This window comes from Thalassophryne amazonica, chromosome 18 (genome assembly GCF_902500255.1).
Source record: "Thalassophryne amazonica chromosome 18, fThaAma1.1, whole genome shotgun sequence".
Taxonomy (NCBI): Eukaryota; Metazoa; Chordata; class Actinopteri; order Batrachoidiformes; family Batrachoididae; genus Thalassophryne; species Thalassophryne amazonica.
The window spans coordinates 11,278,609-11,306,265 of record NC_047120.1 but is presented as its reverse complement, the minus strand read 5'-3'; the positions used below and the strand labels follow the sequence as shown (position 1 = coordinate 11,306,265).

At 38.5% G+C, this 27,657-nt stretch overlaps 1 protein-coding gene and 2 long non-coding RNA genes across 3 annotated transcripts in view; 1 reads left to right on the top strand and 2 right to left on the bottom strand.

The window, feature by feature from the left end:
* The window catches only part of LOC117531562, a 62,964-nt gene extending 62,316 nt beyond the window's left edge, over positions 1–648 (top strand). Inside the window, exon 8 of the mRNA XM_034194683.1 lies at positions 518–648. Coding sequence (XP_034050574.1) covers positions 518–648 — 131 coding nt within the window. The remainder of the gene's footprint in view (positions 1–517) is intronic.
* Positions 649–12,441: 11,793 nt separating this feature from the next.
* LOC117530333 lies at positions 12,442–27,124 on the bottom strand. Its single transcript, XR_004566323.1, has 3 exons — positions 26,741–27,124; positions 17,076–17,085; positions 12,442–12,451 (listed from the first exon to the last, which is right to left on the bottom strand). It is a non-coding gene; the product is annotated as an uncharacterized LOC117530333 (long non-coding RNA).
* LOC117530344 lies at positions 17,705–21,625 on the bottom strand. Its single transcript, XR_004566333.1, has 3 exons — positions 21,388–21,625; positions 19,221–19,351; positions 17,705–17,762 (listed from the first exon to the last, which is right to left on the bottom strand). It is a non-coding gene; the product is annotated as an uncharacterized LOC117530344 (long non-coding RNA).
* Positions 27,125–27,657: the final 533 nt, after the last annotated feature.

Sequence of the window (27,657 nt, the reverse complement as noted above, 5' to 3'; positions counted from 1 at the left end):
GGTGAAGGAGGCGCGTCCGTCGCCACGCGACCCCCGCGAATTTGTAGCGTCTGATCGCGGTGTGAACGTGTTTTGGTTGTTTTAAATAGATGAAAATCATCATCTATTTTTGGCATTCCCGCTTCCGCCCGCTTCTGTTCATTTCTATTCCCGTCCCATCCCAATCACGTGATTGCTAAAATTTTGACTCCCATCCCGCGGGAATCACGTGACCCACGGGAATTCCCGAAAAATGTCATCCTCTAATCCGTACTACTGTCAAAATTCATTGTGTTTCCAGCGTCAGGGGTGTTAATATTTGGAATAATTGTCCTGATAATATTAAAATACTTGGTACATTGGTTGGTTTTAAAAGGCTTTACAAAAAGAAAATATTTACCCATTACAGTTTGAAGGATTAGGGTTGCCATTTTTTGTCATTGTTCACTATTACTTGTTGGTTTTGAAATTTCAGTGATTAAGTTAAATTGTTCATGCACTTTCTTTTTCTTTTTTCTTTTTGTATTGCACACACTAGATCAAAAGACTCAACCTTCAGTCTCACCGTATGGAATGGGCGGAGTCTGTGGACAGATTGACTCAGACGTCATGGTTGCTGTCATAGTTGCTGTGTACGTGTCACATGAAGTCTACAAACGCTGTACGTGATTGCTGGAGTAAAGGAGTACAACTTGTGTAATAATTGTGTGTGCAGTGTAGTTTGTCCACATTCTTAGGAGCTCTGAAAAAAGAGGGACTATGTCTGAAAATGGTCAATAAAAATGAAAAGCTAACAAACCAAACAACAAGCACATATTGATTACTGCAAAAAAATGATTTTATTGATTATTGCAAAATTGATTTTATTTTCTACAACTTTTGTTTTTCCCTGCCCAGTTGTCCAGTTCTCTCTCAGACTTCTTGTTATTTTATCAACATCTTTCCTGCCAAGAACCCAATGAGAGCACAAGTCCCACCTGCAATATAAACCCAGGAACGGCTCCTTTTGGATTCCATCTTCTTTTCAAATCTGGCTTCCTGGCCTTCCAGCTTTTCCCTGAATTGGAGTTCTTGCTCTTTCAGGTCATTTCTGGCTCTTGACTTCTGCCCCTCGAGCTCCTTCTGGAAACTTGCTTCCTTTTCTCTAAGCTCTTTGTTGAAGTCCTTCTTCAGTGCATCCATCTCTTTTTGGGCATTACTTCTCTGAGCTTCCAGCTTTTGTCTGAATCGAGCTTCTTGTTCCTTCAGCTCCTTTTCGCTGTCTCAAGGAGTCTCAAGCTCCTGCTGGAAGCTTGCTTCCTTTGATCGGAGCTCTTTCTTGATGTCCTCCCTCAATACTTCAATCTCTTTCTGGGCATTTCTGCTCTGAGCGTCCAGCTTTTGTTGGAACTGAGTCTCTTGTTCCTTCAACTCTTTCTCTGTGGTGGCCATCTGATCTTTGAGGTCTTTCTGGAATTTCCCTTCCGTTGCTCTCAGCTTCTTGTTGTGCTCTTCCCTCACTGAGTCCAGCTCTTTCTTGGCATACCTGGTCTGAGCTTCCAGCTTTTGTTGAAATTGCTGTTGTTGTTTTGTCAGTTCCTCCTCTGCATTGGCCTTCTGGTCTTCCAAATTCCTTAAATAAATTTCCTCCATGGTTTGCAACTCACTGTCATGTCCTTTTGTGATATCTGCCAGCTCCTTCTTGAAACTGATTTTTATTTTGAGTAACTCCTGATGAGTTTCTGGCAGGTCGTCGGTGGTCGTCTCAGCTGTGCTGACCTCAACCCGAGCAGGTTTTAGAGGCTGTTTAGGGACCATCTTCACAGTGCCAAACTGGACTACAACTTTCTCAGGGTGTTTACTGGCTGGCATCACTCTGCTGAGCCCAACTACTGGTTTCGTAGGGATTTTTTGCAGCTGGTGTCACTGAGCTCACCTTGATTTTAGGTTTGCCAGACCGTCTAGCAGCTGGCTTTGCTGTGCAGAACTCGACTATTAGTCTGTCCGGCTGTTCAGTGGCTGGGGTTTGTCTGCTGACCTCGACAGTCGGCTTCACTGGCTGGCTAGTGGGCGGTGTCGCTGTGATGACCTCCACTTTGGCAGGTTTCACAGGCTCCATAGGTGGAAACTCGTTGTCAAATTGCTCCTTTTTTGATGTTTCTTCCATCTGCCTCTCCTTATTTTTCTGATCCTCACAGCTCTGTGTACAACAAAAACAATAATAACATGAAGTGTGACAACAATGTTCAATTCCATGATTAAATAAGGGAGCAGGTCCAAAAATGAAAACCCACCTCCCAATGTTTTGCTAAAATGTACAATAAAATCTTGTTTTTGATGTTTAGCATCACAACATGCAAAGTCATTTGCTCCCAAATGGACAATCAGACTCACCATCCTCGGATGCTGGTCCACCGTGTCATCAGGATGGAGTTTGTCTTCAGTCGCTGCCACAATGTAGTCATGGAGTGTGAAGGGCGACCTCTGTTTTGATGGTGACCCATCACTGTACAGATTCTTGTTCTTTTTCTTCTTCTTCTTTTGCAAAGGTTTAATTTTGAGGATGAAGGGCTGTTCTTCATCATCTGACCATGACTCCTGCAATGTTGTGAAGAAGGAGGAGGAAGAAGAAAAGCCTTTATTGTCATTGTACAAACAACAAAATGTGTCCTCTGCATTGAACCCATACTAATTACAGTTAAACACAATCTAACCACTAGGGGCAGTGGAGAGCTACAGTCCAGTGCCCGGGGACCACCTCCAGATGGAGGCAACAAGATGTATAATTTAACTTCTAGTTCATTTGTAAGATTTCTCTAAAAATGGACACTTGAAAGAAAATACAGGTTACAATCAAACAGGGAATCAAATAGTGAAATTAGACAGAAATTACCTTTGGTTGTGCTGTGGAAAACATTTTGTTTAAAAAGACTAAGACTAAAGATTAAAGCAAGACTCTTTTTTTTTGACTAAAAAGAGTCTTGCTGAGAAGAGGTGATGATCAGCTGACTGCAGACTGTTTTGTTAAGACCTGGTAAGGAGCACCTGTGGTTCAGGTTGTTCAGACCTGGTAACAATCAGCAGTGATGACAGTTTGCCTCGTCACTAAAGGTAATGAAGGACCACGGCACAAAGGACAAAGGGTACAAAGTGCACAAACACTGAACTGAACATTTTCCTCTTTGTGATATTGCGTCATCACATGCCCCATCCTCTTTGTTGTGACGTCACAAAGCCGCGAATTATGAATAATTCATGAAGCATCTATGAGGTCTGTTAGAAAAGTATCGGACCTTTTTATTTTTTTCAAAAACCATATGGATTAGAATCATGTGTGATTGCATCAGCCAAGCTTGAACCTTCGTGCGCATGCGTGAGTTTTTTCACGCCTGTCGGTTGCGTCATTCGCCTGTGAGCAGGCTTTGTGTGAGCAGTGGTCCACCCCTCTCGTCGGATTTTTATTGCGAATAAATGTCTGAACGATTTGGAGCTTTGTTGCATCAATTTTTTCCAGAAACTGTGAGAGACCTCCAGGTGGACACCATTCGGAAAATTCTGTTGGCTTTCAGGGACGATTTTATGGGGATTACACAGATTAAGGAGTGCTCCAGCCGGTTTAAAGACCGCCCACAGCTGCTGAGAGCGCGCCGCGCTCCGAGTGCCAATCGACAGGCTGAATCAACCAGATCATTTCCAACGTGAAGGCTTTGTTGATCCGGGACGTCGTCTAACTTACACAAAAATGGCAGGAGACGTGGACATCAGTACTTTTTCCGCACATTCCACTGTTACAGGAGTTTTTGTCATGGAAAGAAAAGTGGACGAATGCGCCACCGTGCCGTTCATGGCGCGGCACAAAACCACCTCCGTGTTGGTCTCACAGGACGGCTTTGAGATGGATTTCAGATGGCTGTCAGTGGGTTTTCAGTCGTGTGACTAACCGAGAAATTGTGGATGAGCCTGGACATGCCAGAACATGTCCTGTGAGGCTTCATCATGGCGTTGCTTTTGCGCCATGCGGCTCCACCGCGACGCGCATTTATTCAGAGTATCCTAATCATCATCAGAATTATTATTATTATTATAAAAATGTACACAAAACAATGGATATCATTCCATTTAATTTAATTTCCAAATACAACACAAAAGTGAAAAGAACGCGTATTTTTGGAAGTGTGAGAAATATATTTTCTGTCTAACTAGTTACTTATGGAAATAGATTTATTGACGGGGAAGGGGAGAGCAGTGGCAGTTCTTCAATTAATTTCTCCCCGGGCAAGACCACCTTCGAGCCCAACCCCCCCAAAAACCCACAACATTTTGCACAAACAGTCATTTTTTTTTTATTATTTTAATATTATTATTACATTATATTATGCAGGGTCGGCCCAAGCCTTTATGGGGCCTTAAGCACAATTTCATTTGGGGGCCCCCCTACCATCACCTCAGCACCAGATGCCTCATTATTCCATAGGCTACACTGTTATGTGTGTAACGTACCCACAATCATTAGCATTATTTATAATTATCTTACATCATACAGGTGTCATTCTTGGTTTTAACCTTAAAGGGGTAGCAAACTCATAAATATATTTTAATTAACTTCTACATACAGAGTGATGTATAAGTATGGCTCATTAATTTAACTATTTGAAAGTAACATCAGCAGGCAGGAGACTGCATTTATAGTAAACACGTTAAATAGTTTAATTTCTTTCAGATGTGCAATGGTGTGCAAATGTTCAATATCCAAATACAAAATAGAATCAAATGATATTCACATTATCGTACAGAAAAATAAAGTTGTAATCAAAGTGACAAAGTTTTTTTAATTCGGCACACAAAATATTCAAATAGAAAAAAATGAACAATTCCACAAACAAACACAGACAAAACTAGTGAGTCCGAAAGGGTGTGGGCTGAAGCAAAGCTTATTAGCACCCACCCCTGCTAGTACAAGTCCAACAATTCTAATCAGTCATATTTACATAAATTCACTACTACATGTCGACACACAGACATACACATCAATATACTATTCACTTATAATTATATTTATATAGTACCAGATCATAAGAAAGTCGAATCAAGGCACTTTACGCCAGTAAGGACTAATCTTACCAACCACCAGAGCAAGCACTAGGCAACTGTGGTGAGGAAAAACTCCCTATAAGGAAGAAACCTCAAGCAGACCAGGCTCTTGGGGGTGACCCTCTGCTTGGGCTGTGCCACATATACCTATATACATACATATATACTTTACAAACATAAATATATACATACATATACACAGTCACTTATATACATATACATATACACCTACCCATATCTATATATCTACATACGCATATACATACCCACACATTCAAATATACAATAAGTCCCACTTATAAATTGAACATTCCATATAAATCAAATTATATTTGCTTCTTTATGATACTTAGACATAATGTTCTTTTTGAGTAGTTTCTTAAATCTCACTAAGGTACTACTCATTCTAACCTCTGTTGAACATTTGTTCCATTTCCTCACCCCAACCACAGACACACAAAAACCCTTTACATTTGTTCTTACTGGTGGTTTCATAAAAATTGCACAACCTCTTAAACTATATCTGGATTCCCTCAATCGGAGCAGACTCTGGACATGTCTCGGTAAGGCTTGGTTTTTCGCTCGAAATAAAGTTTGAATTGTAATGTAATCGACCAAATCAATGAATTTTAATACATTTAAAGACACAAATAGAGAATGAGTTGGTTCACGATATTGTTTATTGCAGATGATTCGTATGGCTCGTTTTCGCAAAAGGAATTGGTATTTGATTTGTAAGTGTTTCCCCATGACTCAACACAATATGTCATATATGGTACCATCAGAGAATGATATAAAGTAAGTAACCCTTCTTGCGGCAGTAGGTCTTTGGCTTTATACAAAATGGCTATAGTTTTTGACAATTTTGATTTCACATAATTTATATGTGGTTTCCAGCTAAGTTTATTATCAATTATAACACCTAAAAATTTATTCTCTGTTACTAACTCAATTTCCTTATTGTTTATAGTTAAATTTTTACATTTGGGTGCCTGTTTATTTCCAAATATAATACATTTAGTTTTCCCAAGGTTGAGTGACAACTTATTAGCGTCAAACCAAACCTTAACTTTTTCCAGTTCTTTCTCCACTATGTCCAGAAGCTGTTCAAGATTTTCACCGCTACAGAACACAGTTGTATCATCCGCAAAAAGGACACATCTCAGTGAACTCGACACCCAACTTATATCATTTATATAGATTATAAACAACAAAGGACCCAGCACTGAGCCCTGCGGCACCCCACATGTGACATCCCTGAGTTCAGAATTTGTATTATTGAATTGAACATACTGAAATCTGCCTTGTAAATAACTAGCTATCCATTCATATGCCAGACCTCTGATTCCATATTTCTGCAGTTTACTTAATAGTATTCCATGGTTAATTGTGTCAAACGCTTTCTGTAAATAAAAAAAAACACCTATTGTGTATTGTTTATTATCAATTGCAGTTGCTATACTTTCCACAAAGTCCATCAAAGCATGTGATGTAGTTCGAGACCTTCTGAATCCATATTGTTCTTCACAAATGATGTTATGCTTCAGTAAATAATCATTTAATCTTTTAGCAAATATTTTTTCCAAAATTTTGGAAAATTGTGGCAGGAGTGATATAGGTCTATAATTAGAAAATGTGTGTTTGTCACCAGTTTTAAACAGAGGAATTACTTTGGCTATTTTCATTTGAGAAGGAAATTTACCAGTACTTAGTGACATATTGCAAATATAATTGAACGGTTTTACTATACAATCAATAACTTTTTTTTAATAAAGCCATATCCAAATTATTAAAATCAGTCGATTTCTTACTTTTTGAACCATGAACCAGATCAAGTATTTCCCTTTCATGAGTACCACCAATGAACATTGAAACAGATTTGTTAAACGTTGAATTATTTACCCAGAAGTTATTAGTTGATGAGTCAATCTTACTGGCAAGATTTTTACCCACATTAACGAAGTATTCATTAAAGTGTTCAGCAATAGACTCGTCGTTATCAATCATGATGTAGTTGTTACTCTGAAAAAATGAAGGATAATCTCTAGTTACTCTATTCTTTTTTACTATTTCATTTAATATGTTCCATGTGTTTTTGATGTTATTTCTATTTTTGACAAGTAACTCATTATAATATGTTTTTTTACTGAGTCTCATGATATTGATTAACTTATTCTTATATGTTTTATACTTACTTTCAGCTTCCTTAGTTCGTAGTTTTATGAATTGTTTATATAGTACGTTTTTCTTTTTACATGCCCTCTGAAGTCCCTTAGTTATCCATGGTTTGTTGCTATATTGATTTCTATATATTTTTCAACAAATGGACAGTGTTTATTATACAAACTGGAAAAAATGGAGATGAAAGCATCATATGACCTGTCAACATCAACAAAAACATCTGACCAATTCTGACTTGATAAATCCTCCCTTAAATTATCAATTGTTTCAGGTGTTACTTTTCTACTCATGAATTTGATATTGCTTCGATACTTACAACAACCCTCCAATGCAAAGACTGAGAAAACTGGCAAGTGATCACTGATATCACTGACCAGTAGTCCCCCACTAAGATTACCGAATATAACGTTAGTTAAAATATTGTCAATGAGAGTTGTTGAGTCCATAGTTATTCTGCTAGGATGAATGATGGTTGGAAACAGTCCTAAACAGTACAAGGTGTTTATAAATGAGGTAATTTGTGGATGATTGTGAGGGTTTAAAAAATCTATATTGAAATCTCCACAGACAAATAAATGCTTATTTCTGTTGATTTTGTTGTACATTCCTAAGATAATGTCTTCAAAGGTGTCAATATTTGTCCCAGGAGCTCTGTAAATGCAACTAACAACTATGTTTTTGGAGTTTATAGATGTCATTTCTATGGTAACACATTCCATGATGTTGTCCACTGTAAATGACATGTTGTTGATGAGTTTACAGTTATAATCTGACCTTACAAACAATGCAACGCATCCGCCCCTTCTCGTCTGCCTATTAACCAGGAACAATTCATAACCATCAAGATATACCAGATCTTTATTATCCTCATTTAACCATGTTTCTGAAATTGCAATAACTGAAAAACGTTTTTTGGATGTTTTCAAACAATCATTAATAGTGGACAGATTACGAGAAAGACTTCTGCTGTTGAAATGTATAATTGAAAAATTTTCATCATTGATTTTATAATTTTTGAATTGTTCTTCTGTAAAATATTTGCACTGTCTCACAATATTCTCACTGAAAAAGGTATCAGGATCATTTTCAGATTCGAAGGGGTGGTTAGCAGAGTTATTATAATTAAATGTATCTAGATAGAGCTCCTGGGCAGAAATAAACGGATCATTATCCTTAGTCATTATGTCTCTCTTGTCTCCGGGTGTAGATGATGTGGATGAGTGGGATGCTCCAGTCTGCATCATGGTGCTGTGATGTGTTTGAGTCCTCATACCTATTGTTCATATTTGTCCAGCTCCTCGATGTTCCTTATTGCCATGACTTTTGCTTGTTCTGGTGATCCGTTCAGTTTGATGAATATTTTACAGTTTGAAGTCCATGTGTGTTGGATTTTTCCCTGTTTCTTTAAGAAGCGTGCTTTCCTGGCGATGTCGGCATTCCGTTTGGTGAGATGTTCATTGATGAATACGTTTGTCCCTTTCAGTTTTCTTCCTTGTTTTAACAGTGCTGTTTTGTGTTTTCTGTTGATGAATCTCATGATGACGGTTCGTTTATCACCGTTCGTTCGTTTATCAATACTTAATAAATACTTTATTCAATACTTAAAATACTTTATAAATACAATACTTAAATAATCTCCAAAATGAACATAGAAATCCACAACATAACAGCAATGCGTGTGCATAGCAATGCACAAACATTGCACTGGGGGCTATTGCTTTAACTTTGGCCTGCAAACCATTGAGAGCTGAGCTACTTTTCCCCACCTTTTGCACCAAATTAATGTGAGGAGTTCATCTGCCCTGCTGTTTAACTTTTTCTTCGTAAGGAAGACTATCAAATGGCTTCGCCAAAATCCGGTCCACAACATTCAAATTGTCTGCCATTAAGTGCAGCTTGCTACCTAGCTAGCTCGCTAGCTGGGACTGGCGCGAGGCTAGTGTGAAGTGTGTCCGCCTGTGAGTGCTTTGTGACAGTGGAGGAGCTCAGCAGCACCCGCTGCTCGGTAGGGACAGAAACTGCGATAGAAGTCAGTCTCCAAACACAAGCAGCTACAAAAAAACCAAACAAAAAAAACAGCAGAAATAGAAGCTCGTCAATAGTTTTACATCCTCATTGAAGACAACTTTGGATGCTGTAGCTCCTCTGAAAAAGAGAGCTTTAAATCAGAAGTGCCTGACTCCGTGGTATAACTCACAAACTCGCAGCTTAAAGCAGATAACCCATAAGTTGGAGAGGAAAAAGAGTCTGTTGCTCTATAAAAAAGCCCTCCGTAAAGCTAGGACATCTTTCTACTCATCACTAATTGAAGAAAATAAGAACAACCCCAGGTTTCTTTTCAGCACTGTAGCCAGGCTGACAAAGAGTCAGAGCTCTATTGAGCTGAGTATTCCATTAACTTTAACTAGTAATGACTTCATGACTTTCTTTGCTAACAAAATTTTAACTATTAGAGAAAAAATTACTCATAACCATCTCAAAGACGGATCGTTATCTTTGGCTGCTTTCAGTGATGCCGGTATTTGGTTAGACTCTTTCTCTCCGATTGTTCTGTCTGAGTTATTTTCATTAGTTACTTCATCCAAACCATCAACATGTTTATTAGACCCCATTCCTACCAGGCTGATCAAGGAAGCCCTACCATTATTTAATGCTTCGATCTTAAATATGATCAATCTATCTTTGTTAGTTGGCTATGTACCACAGGCTTTTAAGGTGGCAGTAATTAAACCATTACTTAAAAAGCCATCACTTGACCCAGCTATCTTAGCTAATTATAGGCCAATCTCCAACCTTCCTTTTCTCTCAAAAATTCTTGAAAGGGTAGTTGTAAAACAGCTAACTGATCATCTGCAGAGGAATGGTCTATTTGAAGAGTTTCAGTCAGGTTTTAGAATTCATCATAGTACAGAAACAGCATTAGTGAACGTTACAAATGATCTTCTTATGGCCTCGGACAGTGGACTCGTCTCTGTGCTTGTTCTGTTGGACCTCAGTGCTGCTTTTGATACTGTTGACCATAAAATTTTATTACAGAGATTAGAGCATGCCATAGGTATTAAAGGCACTGCGCTGCGGTGGTTTGAATCATATTTGTCTAATAGATTACAATTTGTTCATGTAAATGGGGAATCTTCTTCACAGACTAAAGTTAATTATGGAGTTCCACAAGGTTCTGTGCTAGGACCAATTTTATTCACTTTATACATGCTTCCCTTAGGCAGTATTATTAGACGGTATTGCTTAAATTTTCATTGTTACGCAGATGATACCCAGCTTTATCTATCCATGAAGCCAGAGGACACACACCAATTAGCTAAACTGCAGGATTGTCTTACAGACATAAAGACATGGATGACCTCTAATTTGCTGCTTTTAAACTCAGATAAAACTGAAGTTATTGTACTTGGCCCCACAAATCTTAGAAACATGGTGTCTAACCAGATCATTACTGTGGATGGCATTACCCTGACCTCTAGTAATACTGTGAGAAATCTTGGAGTCATTTTTGATCAGGATATGTCATTCAAAGTGCATATTAAACAAATATGTAGGACTGCTTTTTTGCATATACGCAATATCTCTAAAATCAGAAAGGTCTTGTCTCAGAGTGATGCTGAAAAACTAATTCATGCATTTATTTCCTCTAGGCTGGACTATTGTAATTCATTATTATCAGTTTGTCCTAAAAGTTCCCTAAAAAGCCTTCAGTTAATTCAAAATGCTGCAGCTAGAGTACTGACGGGGACTAGAAGGAAAGAGCATATCTCACCCATATTGGCCTCTCTTCATTGGCTTCCTGTTAATTCTAGAATAGAATTTAAAATTCTACTTCTTACTTATAAGGTTTTGAATAATCAGGTCCCATCTTATCTTAGGGACCTCGTAGTACCATATCACCCCAATAGAGCGCTTCGCTCTCAGACTGCAGGCTTACTTGTAGTTCCTAGGGTTTGTAAGAGTAGAATGGGAGGCAGAGCCTTCAGCTTTCAGGCTCCTCTCCTGTGGAACCAGCTCCCAATTCAGATCAGGGAGACAGACACCCTCTCTACTTTTAAGATTAGGCTTAAAACTTTCCTTTTTGCTAAAGCTTATAGTTAGGGCTGGATCAGGTGACCCTGAACCATCCCTTAGTTATGCTGCTATAGACGTAGACTGCTGGGGGGTTCCCATGATGCACTGTTTCTTTCTCTTTTTGCTCTGTATGCACCACTCTGCATTTAATCATTAGTGATCGATCTCTGCTCCCCTCCACAGCATGTCTTTTTCCTGGTTCTCTCCCTCAGCCCCAACCAGTCCCAGCAGAAGACTGCCCCTCCCTGAGCCTGGTTCTGCTGGAGGTTTCTTCCTGTTAAAAGGGAGTTTTTCCTTCCCATTGTAGCCAAGTGCTTGCTCACAGGGGGTCGTTTTGACCGTTGGGGTTTTACATAATTATTGTATGGCCTTGCCTTACAATATAAAGCGCCTTGGGGCAACTGTTTGTTGTGATTTGGCGCTATATAAAAAAAATTGATTGATTGATTGATTGATTGATTTGTCGCTAGTCGTTTTTAACAAAGAAAATGCCGCTAAGAGGATTAGGAAAGTCTCCAGTTCAACTCAGAACAGAATGAAAATTAAAAAATGCTCCCACGGATGTTTACACCAAAAGATTGCTGATTCGCTCATTTCGCTGTCAATCAAAAAGGGATTCAGCCTCAGACAGATCATCCAATTATCATGTAGAAGCTGAGCGTCTGGGCCAGCCGAGGCCAGCCCACTGCCCCATAGACCCCCAGAGACGCTGAACGTCCGATGGGCAGGACAAAGTCCAGCATTTATCCAATGACTCGTCTCGTTTCGCTGCATGCTTTGTGTCGCTATTGAAGTCTGTGGACGCTCAGCGTCCACACTGTTTAAAGCACTGTGAAGCTGCGGGTCTGAGTAAGAGGAAAGCCGCGTCGTTACCAGTGATAAGAAGCTGATTCTGAACAAACGTTGAGGGCGTTGTAGCGCATATTTAGTCAATGACATGTACACACAACAGTATATATTTGATCACTTATTTTTTGCCATTTTAGGGGAAGCTGAGCTTCCCTTGCAGTCTTAGAGCAATCGCCTCTGACTTTAAGACACCTAAAGCACTTTACACTAAACGAACGGAGCATTTCGCAAATAATGACAATATGCATTGCATTGCATGTCCAATATTGTAATATTGGACATGCAAACCTACCGTTGTCTTGTTTTTTTTTTTTTTCTCGTCTTCCAACTTCTTCTTTTTTCTTTTCTCCGCTCCAGAGGGATAATTTCCTTTCTGAGACATGACTTGTACTCACTTCTTTCCTCACGATTATTCATTGACCAACTGACCCAAGCGGTGCATGTAAATGTGCCCAACGGTGGCAGCAGCCAACAGGAGGCATCAATTAACCTAGTATTTGTATTTTGTCAAAATGAATTTTTGGGTTTTGGGAATTTTTTTCGGGTGTAATACAATTTCGTTTAAATTATTCAATATTATTTTAATTTCATGTATATATTTACTTTTTTATCACAACGTCTTGGTGCTCTTGGGGCCCCCTGGTGGCGTGGAGGCCCTAAGCGACCGCGTAGTTGGCGTATGCCTTGGGCCGGCTCTGATATTATGCTTTATTAATCTATCCTTTAGGGAGGAACAATTAGCTCTTTATTAATTTGCATATTTGTCTCAACATTTAGCAAAATATGTAACTTGATATTTGTAAATATTTGGCTAAATGTGTAAATACTTTGCATTAAGTAATCGAAAAAAGTTTTAGGTTTGACAGAAATGTGACACTGTAGTGTTTTCCTTTTTTCCCCCCTAGTTTTTGGTCTTCATCTGTGGGTCAAAAGAAAATTTAAACCGAAATGTTACCAGCATTCCCATGTCAATGAAATCAAAAGTGATTCTTTTTCTCTATTAAATAAACCAGTTTGCCACGAAATGCACCCCCTCCTGTCTCTCCCCTGGAAGGAGTCACATTGATGAAATTTGCTGTATCTATCAATATCTGTGCTATGAATGTACTCTTAAAAGCATTTCATGCTGGGACTAACAGAAGGATAATTTTAGGGGGGTGCAAGCCAGTCTGCCACAAAATGCACCACCCTCCTGCCCAGATCTGTGAAGTGCCCTTGCCCCATGCCCACCAACCTTCATTTCACCCCCTCTCACTCCTCAATTTCACTGTATTTAATGATATGACGAACTACTGTCTGGAATTTGAATCACTGTCCAGATACTGAATAACTGTCCACACTTAAGCAGTAATAGCCTTTACATGGGCAAGTGCATTTTGTTTTCTTTTGTTTCTTTCCAGTGTTTCTTTTTATTCACCTCTTTTTGCTCTCTATGCACCACTCTGCTTTTAATCATTGGTGATTGATCTCTGCTCTCTTCCACAGCATGTCTTTTTCCTGATTCTCTCCCTCAGCCCCAACCAGTCCCAGCAGAAGACTGCCCCTCCCTGAGCCTGGTTCTGCTGGAGGTTTCTTCCTGTTAAAAGGGAGTTTTCCTTCCCACTGTAGCCAAGTGCTTGCTCATAGGGGGTCGTTTTGACCGTTGGGGTTTTTCTGTAATTATTGTATGGTTTTTGCCTTACAATATAAAGCGCCTTGGGGTGACTGTTTGTTGTGATTTGGCGCTATATAAATAAAATAGCTTTGATTTGATTTTGGCGCAGGTGGCCCATGTAAAAGCTATTACTGCTCAAGTGTGGACAGTTATTCAGTATCTGGACAGTGATTCAAATTCCAGACAGTAGTTCGTCATATCATTAAATACAGTGAAATTGCGGGGTGGGAGGGGGTAAAATGAAGGTTGGTGGGCATGGGGCAAGGGCACTTCACAGATCTGGGCAGGTGGTGCCAAAATGCACTTGCCCATGTAAAAGCTATTACTGCTTAGGTGTGGACAGTTATTCAGCGCAGAAAATCAGAATTTTCGAAATATTATTTGTACAGTAGTCACTTGTCGTCTTGACTATTTTTTTAAATTTTTAAATTGTTTTTGTCATTCTTTTATTTCTAGTTGTTTTTGATGTGTAACTGTCCGTTCTTATCACAATTGTTTTTGCAGCACTTTTTTAACTAAAGTTGTGACTAGAGTGAGGTGTAAGGAGTTGACAGATTTAATTCAACGCACAAGTCTAATAAATGAGTATATGTCTGTTTACACTTTCCATATTCTGTCGTATTTTTGTTTAAGCATAAAAATCAAATCATTGTTTTATTTAAATTTTTTTAAAGGTAGAATTCAACAGGGCACGTTTATGTGTACAGATTTGGAAAAGTCTGTTTTATTACAATGACAGAAAAAACATGCATTAGCCTGCGTGTCTTCTGTGGGTTATAATATGACCACAGTCCAGCTGCACACTCACCTGCATACAAAAACACATGCACACACACAAATAGGCTTTTTACAATAAAAAAAAATGTATTGTCAGATTGTAATATTAACATTATGAACTCCATGACCTTTAGTTTCAGACAAAGCAGGAGGTGCTGGTCCAGGTTCTGGTCCCTCATCTTGTCAAATCAAATCAAATTTATTAATTTATATAGCGCCAATTCACAGTGAGATTGCCTCAGTGTGCTTCACACAGCATAATAAAAATAGAGAAAATCAAATTCAACATTTAAAAACACAATAAAAAGACAAAACCATAAAAGAACACAAGCAACGAGGATGTTAGTGAAGGTGAGCTTATGGAGCCACTTTACAAGCAAATTATTTAACTAAAATGTAATTAAATTTTAGTAACCTGTACAACATTTTTTTTTCCTGTTTTGTCTATTTGCTTTTTAGGATTACCTAATAAATGGTGTGTCTTTGTAGTCCCAGGAACTGAGGGACAGATAGAAGATGACAAAGTATATAATATTACAGAGAATTACAAAGTATACAGAAAAGGAATAGGGCTATTATGGTATGAATGTAGAGAGTATATAATATGAATGAACCTTTTTCCTTATTTTTTAACAAACACAAATATACTGCATTGATTTATTCAGTCTAATATTGTTAAGAAATAACAGGAATTACCTTCTTTTTTCAAATACAGGGTTATAAAATATGTCATTTTTATTATGACAATTTATATTACTTCATAAGACAGTACAGTACTCCCTTAATCTACAAGTTGTAGGTTAAGGGAGTGATATTCTGAAAGTCTGTTATTAATATGGACTGAGTTTAGTGAATGACATTGACTATAAGATGGGTAATCTGTTCTTTAATGTTTTGATTGTAGAATATTGCATTATGTATTTTTTTTCTTCCCAAAGAGAATTACACACTATTAAGCGATGAATTACACTTACTTTTATTTAATTACTTATTTTGGAAAATTGTGTTAAATGAGATATTTTGCTATGACTGCAGATCTTATACCCCAAACCCTAATTTGTAGTCAAGGTAACATTGGGGTATATCTCTGTTAAAATACACGGGGATGCACCAAATTGCAGCATTTTTCTAGAAAATGCTGCATTTTGGTCCCCCAGACCCCCCAAACTCAATATTGTTCCCCCAACTTTAAAAAGGGTTGTGACTCCCAGGTGTGATCAAAGGTAATGATGTAGACCTGGTTTGACTATGTATTCGAAATTTGGTGCTTCCGCTGATAAAAAAAAGAGCACAACAGTGTGTGTGTGTGGGGATGGGGCTCAAGCCCCTGATAATTATCATGAGTATATATTTATATATGCATACATTCTTTATTTTAATGGTATAAGGGGAGGGTCCTTATAAGCCTTGCTTCTGCCTTCACCCTTTCGGCCACAAGGGGTCTCTGTACATTGTTGCTTTTATGTTTTGTCATTGTTGTTGATCATCTGTGTGCCGGATAAATAAATGAATTCATTCATTCATTTAATTGTTATTTATGTTATTCTAATGTGTGTTTGTTTGTGTATGGGTGTTTTTGATCAACATTAAAACTTTAAGGTCTGTCATTTAGCTGTTGTCAATCTATAATCAAAATCATAATCTCACCTAAAAAAAAACAAAGTCCCTTTGTTGTTCTCTTGTTTGCACACGGGGTCATCAAAGTAAATCTGAGAAATCTGTCATATTGACGGAGAACTTTAACTCCTGTACGGATTTCTTTCAATAACCAAGTTATTTGTAGGTAAGTTTTAAGGTCTTTGCATTTCATTTGTGTGTCTTTTGTTGTTCATTTGTTTTGTATGAATTATCATGTGTGTATTCAAGTAGCTCTTTTGTCCAAATCTTTTTCCACACTCAGAACAGACAAATGCTTTTTGCCCTGTATGAATTATCATGTGTTTGTTCAGGTTGCTCTTTCGTCCAAATCTTCGACCACACTCAGAACAGACAAATGCTTTTTGCCCTGTATGAATTATCATGTGTTTGTTCAGGTTGCTCTTTCGTCCAAATCTTCGACCACACTCAGAACAGACAAAAGCTTTTTGCCCTGTATGAATTATTATATGTGTGTTCAGGGAGCTCTTTAGTCCAAATCTTTGACCACACTCACAACAGACAAATGCTTTTTGTCCTGTATGAATTATCATGTGTCTGTTCAGGTCGATCTTTTGTCCAAATCTTTGTCCACACTCAGAACAAACAAAAGTTTTTTGCCCTGTATGAATTATCATGTGTCTGTTCAGGTTTCTCTTTAGTCCAAATCTTTTACCACACTCACAACACACAAAAGCTTTTTGCCCTGTATGAATTATCATGTGTATGTTCAGAGATCTCTTTTGTCCAAATCTTTGACCACACTCAGAACAGACAAATGATTTTTGCCCTGTATGAATTATCATGTGTCTCTTCAGAGTGCCCTTTTGTCCAAATCTTTGACCACACTCAGAACAAACAAATGCCTTTTGCCCTGTATGAATTATCATGTGTCTGTCCAGGCTGCTCTTTCGTCCAAATCTTTGACCACACTCGGAACAGACAAATGCTTTTTGCCCTGTATGAATTATCATGTGTCTGTTCAGGTTGCTCTTTTGTCCAAATCTTTGACCACACTCAGAACAGACAAATGCTTTTTGTCCTGTATGAATTCTAACATGTTTGTTCAGAGTGCTCTTCTGTTTCTGTCTCTTACTCTGATCCAAACTGCTAAATGGTTTTCTGCTTGCTCGCATCTCCTTTTGTTGCTCTGGGTTTTTCATGTGACCAGATGCTTTTCCATATTTTGAGTCTTTAAGTTGTTTCTCATCAGTGTTGCCTGAATAAACAATACCAGTATTTTTCTGACAGTTAAAACTTGACTGAAGTTTCCTGGTCTGTTTCCAGTCATAACTGTCACCACTTCGGCTTAGATGAAGCTGTGATGACTCTGGTTTTTCATCATCATCATTTTCACTCTTCATAGGGATGGCAGTGAAAATAAACTTGGTGAGATCTGACTCCTCCAGCTGCTGAAGCTGCTCTCCCTGCTGACTTATCCACAGCTTCTCTTCTTCTTTAATGTCCTCCTGGTCAACACTCAGATTCCATTCCTGGTGTCTAGGGAGAATTTCTTCTTTAATCGACAACAATGGCTGCATGTCTGGAAAGAAATAAATTAAGAATAAATGTTAGAACAACACTCATTAAACTAAAGACAAATGCACTGGTACCAGTACAAATGCACTCAGTGGAAAATGCTCCTCGAACAGAAAAAGGGAAAAAGGTGCTGTGAGTGAGGAGGAACATGTGACCAGCACCCACCCCCCGAAGTTGAATTCTACTCACGTGTGGTGGATTTCTGCACTCTCACTTTGGTACTTGCGCTGCTGTGATTGGTTGTTTCTGGAGAGCCACGTTTGATTGACAGCTCTCCTCTGACATGGAAGTCTGCTGAAATGAAAGAAACGCCGTTGTCTCCTTCAGGGAGGTGGTGGCGTAATGGTTTGCACATGATTTAAGAGGTTTTACTTTGCCATCTGATGGTTAATAATCACATTATTCCTTTTGATCAGTTTGGGTGTAGAGAGCCAAACTCAGGCGCGCCGGGTTTCAGTAATCTCAGGTGGTTTTTTAGGACTTTCTGTAATTTATTATGAAATAATGCTGAATTTATGTGGAAGTGATTGTTGTACAGAAGCTTCAGAGATTTGTTGGTGAAACAGATGATGATGAGAGTGAAATTTTAAGCAGAAATGAAGCTATAATCAGTTAACGCCATTGTCTCGGACTGATTCCATGTCAGAGGAGGGCTGTCAATGAAAACTCGCTCTTCAGAAAAAAAACAATCACAACAGAGCACATTTTGGATAAAGGGAGTCAAAACATTGAGGGTGGGGACGTCGCTTTTCTTCAGGAATAAATTATCCAGAGATTTTACACAATATGGAAAAATTTTATGTCTGTCTTTCATCAAAATCCTCCTCATCCTGTTGTGTAAATCCTGTTTCACACGGCAAGATTTTAAAATTATCTGTAGGTTTCCAAAACCTGAGAGACAACACACGTGGAGATAAAAAAATCATAGATCTAACAGTTTTGGTCCTACAGTGTGTGGTGTGCAGCCACACGGTCAAGACAACACACCACACATGAACAGATTTCACACCCGAACATTCCCAGGTCAGACAGAAAATCTTGCAAAACCTCTTAACCTTAAACGTGACTTCAGAGTAAACAGACGTAGATAGTTTGTGGACTATTTCTAACAGAGAAAAAAATGATACAAAAAGCAAAAGAAAAGGCGTTTTTTAAAGGAGTGGAGACAGCAAGATCACCGGATTTTCTGGTTGCGCCATAACAGCCGGTTTGATTTTAGATTGTATTCCATGAGTCTGTCACCTGTGAGAAGATCGGGTCCAAAATCGGCATAATTATCTTGTTGTGTGAATCAGGCATAAGTATTGACAGAAACTCTGCAGGAATATCTGATGAGAAAAATATCTGACAGTTACAACAACATGTTATAAAGTTAAGTATCAGTAACACAAACAAAGCTGAGTGAGCAACCCTGTTCTGTAGAAGAGATTTGGAGGATTAAAAACAGTATCCAGCATTTTACCTCTTTTGTGCTCTTCTTTTAAATGACTCATTTCTTCTATCTGGTCTGTGGTCATTCCTTCATCAGCAGGTGTTAGCTGTAGTTTCAACATGTCCCTCAGCTGCTGGACTTCACACATGTTTGTAGAAAGACTTTAAAACACACAAAAGAAAGAGAGAGTCAACAACAAAGTGGACGAAAGACTAAAAACAGGCTGATTTAATCATCTGCTGCTGCTCTGCTGCCCAGGCTGACCAATCACAAGTGAGAGACAACACCGAAATGTCCCTGTGCTGGGACAGACGTCCTAAAGCAGGAAACACCAACCCTGATCACCTGATGTGCTCGATTTCCTTACGTAACTGCTGCAACCAGCTGATATGAGAGAGAGAGAGAGAGAGATGAGATTAATTGCATAAGGTGTCTAAGTAAAACTAATGTGGTTTTAAAATAAAATTAAGTGTTCTGAACTTCCACAATTTGTCAAATATCATGGCAACAAATTTGTAACATTAATAAATTCGTAATCATTAATAAACACAAAACTTTGCATTTTAGTTTGCATTTTAATATATTTTTATGTGTTTAGTTGCCTCAATGGTCAAACTTGCAGCCTTTTTGAGTGAATGCAATTTTCCAAGTTTGCTGAAAAATAACTGAAAGACTCGGGTCGGGCTGGGACACATGGCAGAAAAACATAACATTTTTTCTCCCTGTGTTGATCAATTTTGATATTTTCTATGATACATAATTTGACAGAAGCCTGAAGTAACCATGTCAGATTGAAAAATCAATATTAGCTTAAAAATAATTTGTCATGTTGTAGTAAATACACTCTCAAAGCATTTAGTAATTTAACAATGATTTGGTACCAGTGTCAGAGACAAGGAAAAACACTCTGAAGCTCTGATCTTGTGTCAAACATCAGAGGGACTCCCCCGATATAGATCTGGCAGAGATAGATGTACATACAGTACAGTACACTGAACAGCACAGTAACACCCAGGAGCTGAAAAACAACCGAAGTGCACAGAAAAATCCTACAACAAAAATGGGCAAATGGGCAGTGTAATCTGTTGCCTTGCTGCGTTGTGATATAAATCAGTGCGTTTTATCCCACCTGTGTTCATTATTCATTGATCCAAATCACAGGCACGTGTGCCTATAAGCCAAATAAATGACACAGCACATGCAGGGAAATGGACCAGGCAGTTACTTCATGATTATTTACTAGAAACATCATTCAACTGTCATTCAACAACCAGATCCATGATTAATTTTATTTTATTCTTCACAAATAATTTATTTCGCACTCTCAGAAATACAAACGTAGTGTGCAAGATTTATAGAGGTCCGCAAAGAGAAACAGTGATCAGCTGATTCTATGTTTACGAATAGACACTGCCTAGGTCAGCAGTGGATCGAGTCGGCAAAACCTGAATTTTCAGTTTGTGTGCAGCATAAGCTTTAGGTTTTCTTCCTTGGACACCAATAACATGTTTTCACAAAACATCTTTCAAGGAATCAACACTCGAACGGAAAAATAAGCAAAGTCTCTGTCATTCTCACCGCTCACACAGTCAGTCAGTCATAATGCCTCGAGACTGCAGTTTACACCTCTTGCTCTTTGACTTCACGCGTCACAACCGGAAGCGTGCAAGACTGTGAAAAGGCTTATTGTGTCAGGAAGGGCATCCGGTGTAAAACTTGTGCCAAATCTACATGCAGATACATATCAGATCTGCTGTGGCAAACCTGAGCAAAAAAAGAGAAACTGAAAGAACTTATGATGGTTATTTTTCTTATCCAGTCTCCTGCTCTTCATGTCAACTTGTATCTGTTTCCTTCAGGATAAATTAATGAACTGGTTTGAGTGAAACCATGGTGTTGTGCTCAGAGTTCAGCAGTTTGGAGTCATGATGTTGATTCGTGCGCTTCACATTTTATGAATTTTGTGCATAGTTCATTTTTGTGTTTAAAAAAACTGTAATCAATAGCATTGATTGATCGGCTTCATCAGTCCATAACCAAGCTGAACTGTCTTTTATTTATCATCATAAAGCACAGTTTGTCTTATTTACTGTTGCTGATATTTGGTGTTCAGTCTATAATAAGAACTCCAACACAAACTAACAGCTATCATTTGGATGTGGTGGAGTTGGTCTGAAATAAAGTTTAATGGACAAACCTGCTCTGGATCAGCGAACTTCAGGCTTGAAAACAGCATCCAGCACGTTGACTAGTTTCTTCTCTTCTTTAAACCCACTCGTTTCTTCTTGCTGCTCTGTGATGTTTTTTGTTTCTACTCAAATATCTCGTCATTAGCAGTAGTTAGCCGCTGTTTCAACAACCTTCTCAGCTCTTCCACCTTTTCGCGCTAAGTTCGCCTTTTCTTCTTCTTCCGGTTTACTGTCGAACTTTGTGCTTCTGAAGCTCTTCAAAAAACATATTCGACGATCACAGAGTGAAGTTTGATCTGTTCAGAGAAGATTTTCCAGCGTCTCCAGCTAACTAGCTTTAGCCTCGAACGACAACAGGAAACAGTTCTTTAGATTTAAATGACCGCTGCAAAGCAAATTATAGGTGAATTACCGCCACCTACTGGACTGGAGTTTGGACAGGAGAGTCGCAGAGACCAGGGGAGTGTTTGGGGAGCTATATTCTCTCCATCAATCCTGTAATTGGAAGATATTCTGATATAAAATACTGCGTACATTCTGTGTTTCTGTCTCTAACAAACTCCCACTGTTGTCATGAAATAAATCCACTAATTTTTTCTCTCCCTCATCTTTGTGCTTTGTGTTGTTCTTTTATTCTCTGCTGTCTCATATTAAGAGATGTAAAAAGCTGCACCTGTGTCCATTCTCTGTGTCTTTTGAGTCTTCTGTGAATATGAACAGTTTCACTAATGTTGATCTATATCGTCCTGTACTTTTGCCCCTTCTGATATTATTTTATATTTTCCTTTTTTAGCTTCTCCCGCCGATTTCAAACCAATTCTCCGGGGATGAGCGGCCGAGAGTGACTCACTTGAGTTTATACTTCATTGTGTCAAACCTGCAGTAAATGGACTGCATTTATATAACGCTTTTCCATCTACATCGCTCAAAGCGCTTTACAATTATGCCTGACATTCACCCCAGTGTGAGGGTGCTGCCATACAAGGCGCTCACTACACACTGGGAGCAATAGGGGATTAACGACCTTGCCCAAGGGCCTTTAGTGATTTTCCAGTCAGGCGGGGATTTGAACCAAGGATCTTCTGGTCTCAAGCCCAACACCTTGCTGCTTGGACACTGTCTTCACTGTCTCTGCAGACGTAATCCCTTGATGTGTCCTTCACACTGGACATCTGCTGTTTTTTTTTTACTGACTGCACATCCACACTGAGCTGTGTTCTCCTCCACAGCTGCAATTTCAGTTTGTCTCCTTCTCCACGTTCTCTGTCTTCATGTCCTCCTGCTCACCTGACACGTCTTTTCTTCTCTTTGTATGATGGAGGTCAGCAGGAGGCGCTGTGCAGTAGTAGCCAGTAAACCTCACTCCCAACAGCTAAAAAGGATTCAGTTTTAACCTTCTGGTTAGATCAGGGGTCTGGAACCTTTACTGTCAAAAGAGACATTTTTGTCACATCTTCCACAAATAAAATTCTTCTGGAGCCACAAAAAATGTATTTGACCTTAAAAATGAATTAATAAACATAACACAGCTTATAAAGTTTTCTTCTGTATTTTAGTGTGATGAAGGCAGCACGGTGGCTTAGTGGTTAGCACTGTTGCCTCACAGCAAGAAGGTCATGAGTTTGATTCCCACCTGTGGCCTTTCTGTGTGGAGTTTGCAGGTTCTCTCAGGGTGCTCCGGTTTCCTCCCACATCCAAAGACACACAGGTTAGGTGGATTGAAAACTTTAAATCGTCCGTAGCTTTGCGTGCAGGTGTGGATGTTTGTCTGTATGTGGCCCTGTGACAGACTGGTGTCCTGTCCAGGGTGTACCCCGCCTCGCGCTCTATGACTGCTGAGATAAGCTCCAGCACCCTGCTACCCTTGATTGGACGTAGTGGTTGAAGATAAGCGTGTGTGTAGTGTGATGAAGTCATCCTGTTTTATATTTTTTCCTCCTCCTCAGTCACATTTTGTGTTTGAACTTAAAACAACTACATCAGCTCAAGATCTAAAATAAAAACCTTCAGAAAATAACAGCCTGTTAAAGTTGAGATCTCACCTACTGAAAATGATTTTTGCTTCTCGAGCAGCAGATTGGCAAAATAATTGGACATTTTGTGACTAAAGCATGAAAATTGGTACACATATTCTGAATGAACTAACACTTATTTTCATATTTGGAGGTATCCTGGAGGTGACCTCTCATAACCTACAGGGGTCAATGAAGAATGACACAGCGGTCAAAATTTAAAAATGTTCCAATCATATATAAAGGTATATCATATTATATATCTGATCATAACGATTCCAAAATGGTATACTTTAAACTATCTTTGACTTAATGCTGTGGAGTTACAGGGTAAAAACATCAAAAAAGATGACAATGGTCAATTTCAGTTTGTATAGGGGTTCAAAAATTAAAGTTGCACCATTTTTGTCAATAAAGTGATGCAAATTATTGTTTGATCCAATAGGATTAATAAAAGGAATAGTTTTGTCTGTGTTGAATGTTTGGTCTCCAAAGTAAAGGTCAAACAAGGTCAATGTACATTGGATTCTATGACATGTGACATATGTTACCCTGTAATATAATAAAGTATAGTGACAGATGGTGCAAACTATTCCTCTAGATTTGAAAATAAGTATTAGCTCATTTAGAATAAGTGCACCAAATTTGGTGTTTTAGTCACAAAATGAACAGTTGTTACGGAAATTTTAGTTAAGCTGCGCCATGATTGTGAACATCACTGCAGTTTCTCCACACCTTATTTTTTTTTCTAAAAAGACGTATGTGTGATTTTTATTCAGTTCATTCATATATTCTTATTTTTTAAGGAACTTTGATTATTTCTTTTGTCTGTGATGATCCTTAAAGATCATGATGCTTAATAAAAAAAAAAAAAGTTCTGTCTAATTTAATTTAATCTTAATGCATAAATTGACATTCATGTTGTCTCATAAATTCAGTATAACTGTCACCGACATGCTGTGAACAGGTCGGTACGGTCAGTACTGCACCTGTAGTGAAAGTGGACCCAGAAATAAGGCGGCTCCCCAGTTTTGTGGTTTTCTTAACATTACTTCACACTCAAGTTAAATTCCTCCCTCTCTGCTCCGCGCTCACTGTCTCACCGTGCACTGATCGACTCACTGTTAGAATGTAGTATCTGAGTCCAAAAACAAAGTTCTCGCCTTGATGAAGATACTCTGTGTGATTGGTTGCCTGCAGAGGTGTTACAGTTTAACTCTTGGTCACATATGTGGACCTCACTGATCCATTCAGCACTGAGGTGTTAAATTATATATTGTTACATTAATGAAGGAACAAGATATCGAGTTTGTCTTCATGTTGGCACAAGGTGACATCAAGACAAACAAGATGGGCAAAAACCAGTGAAGAGAGTCTGACATTTAGCTCTACAACTGAAAATTGGTGAGTTAAAATAATAATGGTAGTTTCCACACAGGTGGAAAAAACAGCTGATTCTGTCTTTTTTAAAGTGTTTCTTGAGTTTATCTGGAGTTTGTCAAAACACAGAAAGCAGCAAATTTGTGATAACTGAGTGACTTTGTAGTTTGGAGACGACAGCAGACAAAATTATCACCATTAATTTAATTTCTGGCCAATGTTTGGGTAGGCGCTATCGGTCTATTAAATGTGGGACATCACATTATAGAAAAAGTTTCTTCCCACAAGCCGTAGCAATAATCAACACTCTTTGATTAGTTTTAAATGTATCTAAAATTATTTTGTGGCTTTGTTGTTTTTATGGCATTTTTATGTTCTTTTATGTCTTTTTATTGTTTGTGTATGTCTTGCTAGTACACTTTTGAGCTCCTTGCACCATTTTTCCAATGTGGTTTTAATACTGCAAATGGCAAATAAACTTGAACTTGAAGTGACATTTTGTCTTGTGGTTCAGGAACACATGGAGCCATCACAGGGTGGCAGCTGGAGCCAGGTAGAGGTCAACCAAGGGTTACACAGGGGTAAACATTTAAAAATACTCCAATCAGATTGAAGCATGCAAGTCCCTTCAACTGCTCCCTTGTTTGCACTCGGGGTCGCCACAGCAAATCCAAGGTGGATCTGCATGTTGAATTGGCACAGGTTCCACATTATTTGACTGATCAGAATAATTTGCATCACTTTTTAAAAATTTGGAGCAACTTTTAACTTTTGACCCCTGTGTGTACTGAAGTTGACCTTCGTCACCTTTTCTGCTGTTTTTTAACCCTTAACTCTAGAACATTCAAACAGTCTAAACTATAAGCGTATAGAATCTTAAAAGAAATGTATAGAAACGCTGCTGATTCAGGAAAAATGTTGTTCACCTTTAAGACACTCCTCGTTCCACCTCCACCATCGACCTCTGACCTTACAGGTATAGCAACAGACATCATGAACTGGTTCTAGTTAATAACCAGAGCTCAAACGGGTTTATTCTCCCAACTATTTCCCCACACTATGCAGGCGAGGAAAATGACACACCCCAAATAAAATTCTTTACCAACAGCTGTAAATTTTGTAAGAGTCATTTTAGTGTTTACATTATTGTGAAAATAGACTACTGAATGAAACCTGAAGTACCAGCTGAAATGTTGACAGCAGAGTGTCAACTGTATCAGGGGACAGAAATTTACTGGAAATATTTTTGCTGGAAGTTTCTAAAAATTTAATGAATCTGTAAATTTTCTTGTTTTTCATCAGAAAAAATGAAATTCAGGAACATGCTCAATTTTGAGTGAATGTCATAGTTTTTCATTACCAAAAATTGATATTTTCCCCCAAATTCAAATTTCCATATTGTGCATTCAAGAACAGAGCTTTGATGAATCAAACAAAACCATCAGAATTAAAATTGATCAGAAACTGGACGAAAAGAAGCATATTGGGTGAATTTTTATTATTTTTCAAACGAGCCTATGTTTACAACAAAATTCAAAATTCTGTGAGGAAGAACTGTGCACAGAAATTAGATTAGGCAAAAGAAAAAATTCCATGAATAAGTGAAGAAAAAAATTGCATGAATTTCACTTTTCAGTGCCCACTGCCCCCCCAAAAAGTTCAAATCTTATCCAAAATTTACAATTTCAACATGAAGACATTACAACATTCAGAGAATCAGAAAGTTTCCCAGCACGCAGCAGGACTCCTGACACAGACGCCATCTCAAACCTCGACAACTGCAACACCTCGCTGACAAGTTAAACACCATGAACATCCAAACACATCACACCTTCACACCACCTTTTAGTCCAAATCTTCTGACACACTGATGGACACTTTATGTTTTTTGTATTTCTGTTGGATTTCTTTTTGATAGAGTGCAACGGGCCCCAGCACCCTAAACATTGCCGGCCTTGTATCCGAGGACTCTCTTCAAGATGGTGATCGTTCCCTTAACTGCTGATAACTGCACCTCGTGGGCACTTGGGTGACCAGGGGGTGACTCGAGGTATTTCTTCAGGTTCTTCTTCATAAGGTCTGTTGCCCCACAGTAACTGGTATTATATCGACAGGGATTAAAGTTTTTTAAAAAAAAGCTTCTAATTTTTTTTCTTTCTTAATGACCAAATCATAAGCTGTTCACATCTAACTTTTAATAAAAACCCTTTTTGCGATTGCGTCCAAGGATTTAAGGTAAAACAAGGTGGAGACAGTTAAGAAAACAGTAAATTGTTCTTCTGCTGAACAAGATTATATTTCACTCACTAACCACTGCTGCTCTTTTCTAATGCAGCATCATATTATAGAAAGACTTTAACCTCCACATTATTTAAATACTTCAGAATAAACACATTTTAAGGGAACAGATTTTCTACAACTTTTAATTCATTCAACACCATTTAAAATCTATTGGACTAAATAAAATAAACTTTTTGCGAGCTTTTATTTGATGCCATTGTCACAAATCTACACACAGTAACTTAACACAGGGTGGTGGCCAAGTGGTTTGTGCACTTGGTTTCAGTGCGGAAAGTTCCCGGTTCAAATCCCACCCCTGCCACATTTCACCATGTAATGTGGAGTTGCGTCAGGAAGAGCATCCAGTGTAGAACTTATACCAGTTCAACATGCAGAAGCACGTCGCTGTAGCGACCCCGAGTGAAAACAAGGGAGCAGCTGAAGGGACTTACTTACTTACACAGTAGCTTTAATCTGAACAGAGCTGCATCAGACACTTTAAATGCAAACTCTTCTTTTCATTAACAGTTTATTATTTGTGTTGAATGAATTTACTCTGCAGCACATTCATTTATTTATTTTTTTAATGTAGTAAGTGTGTTTTCT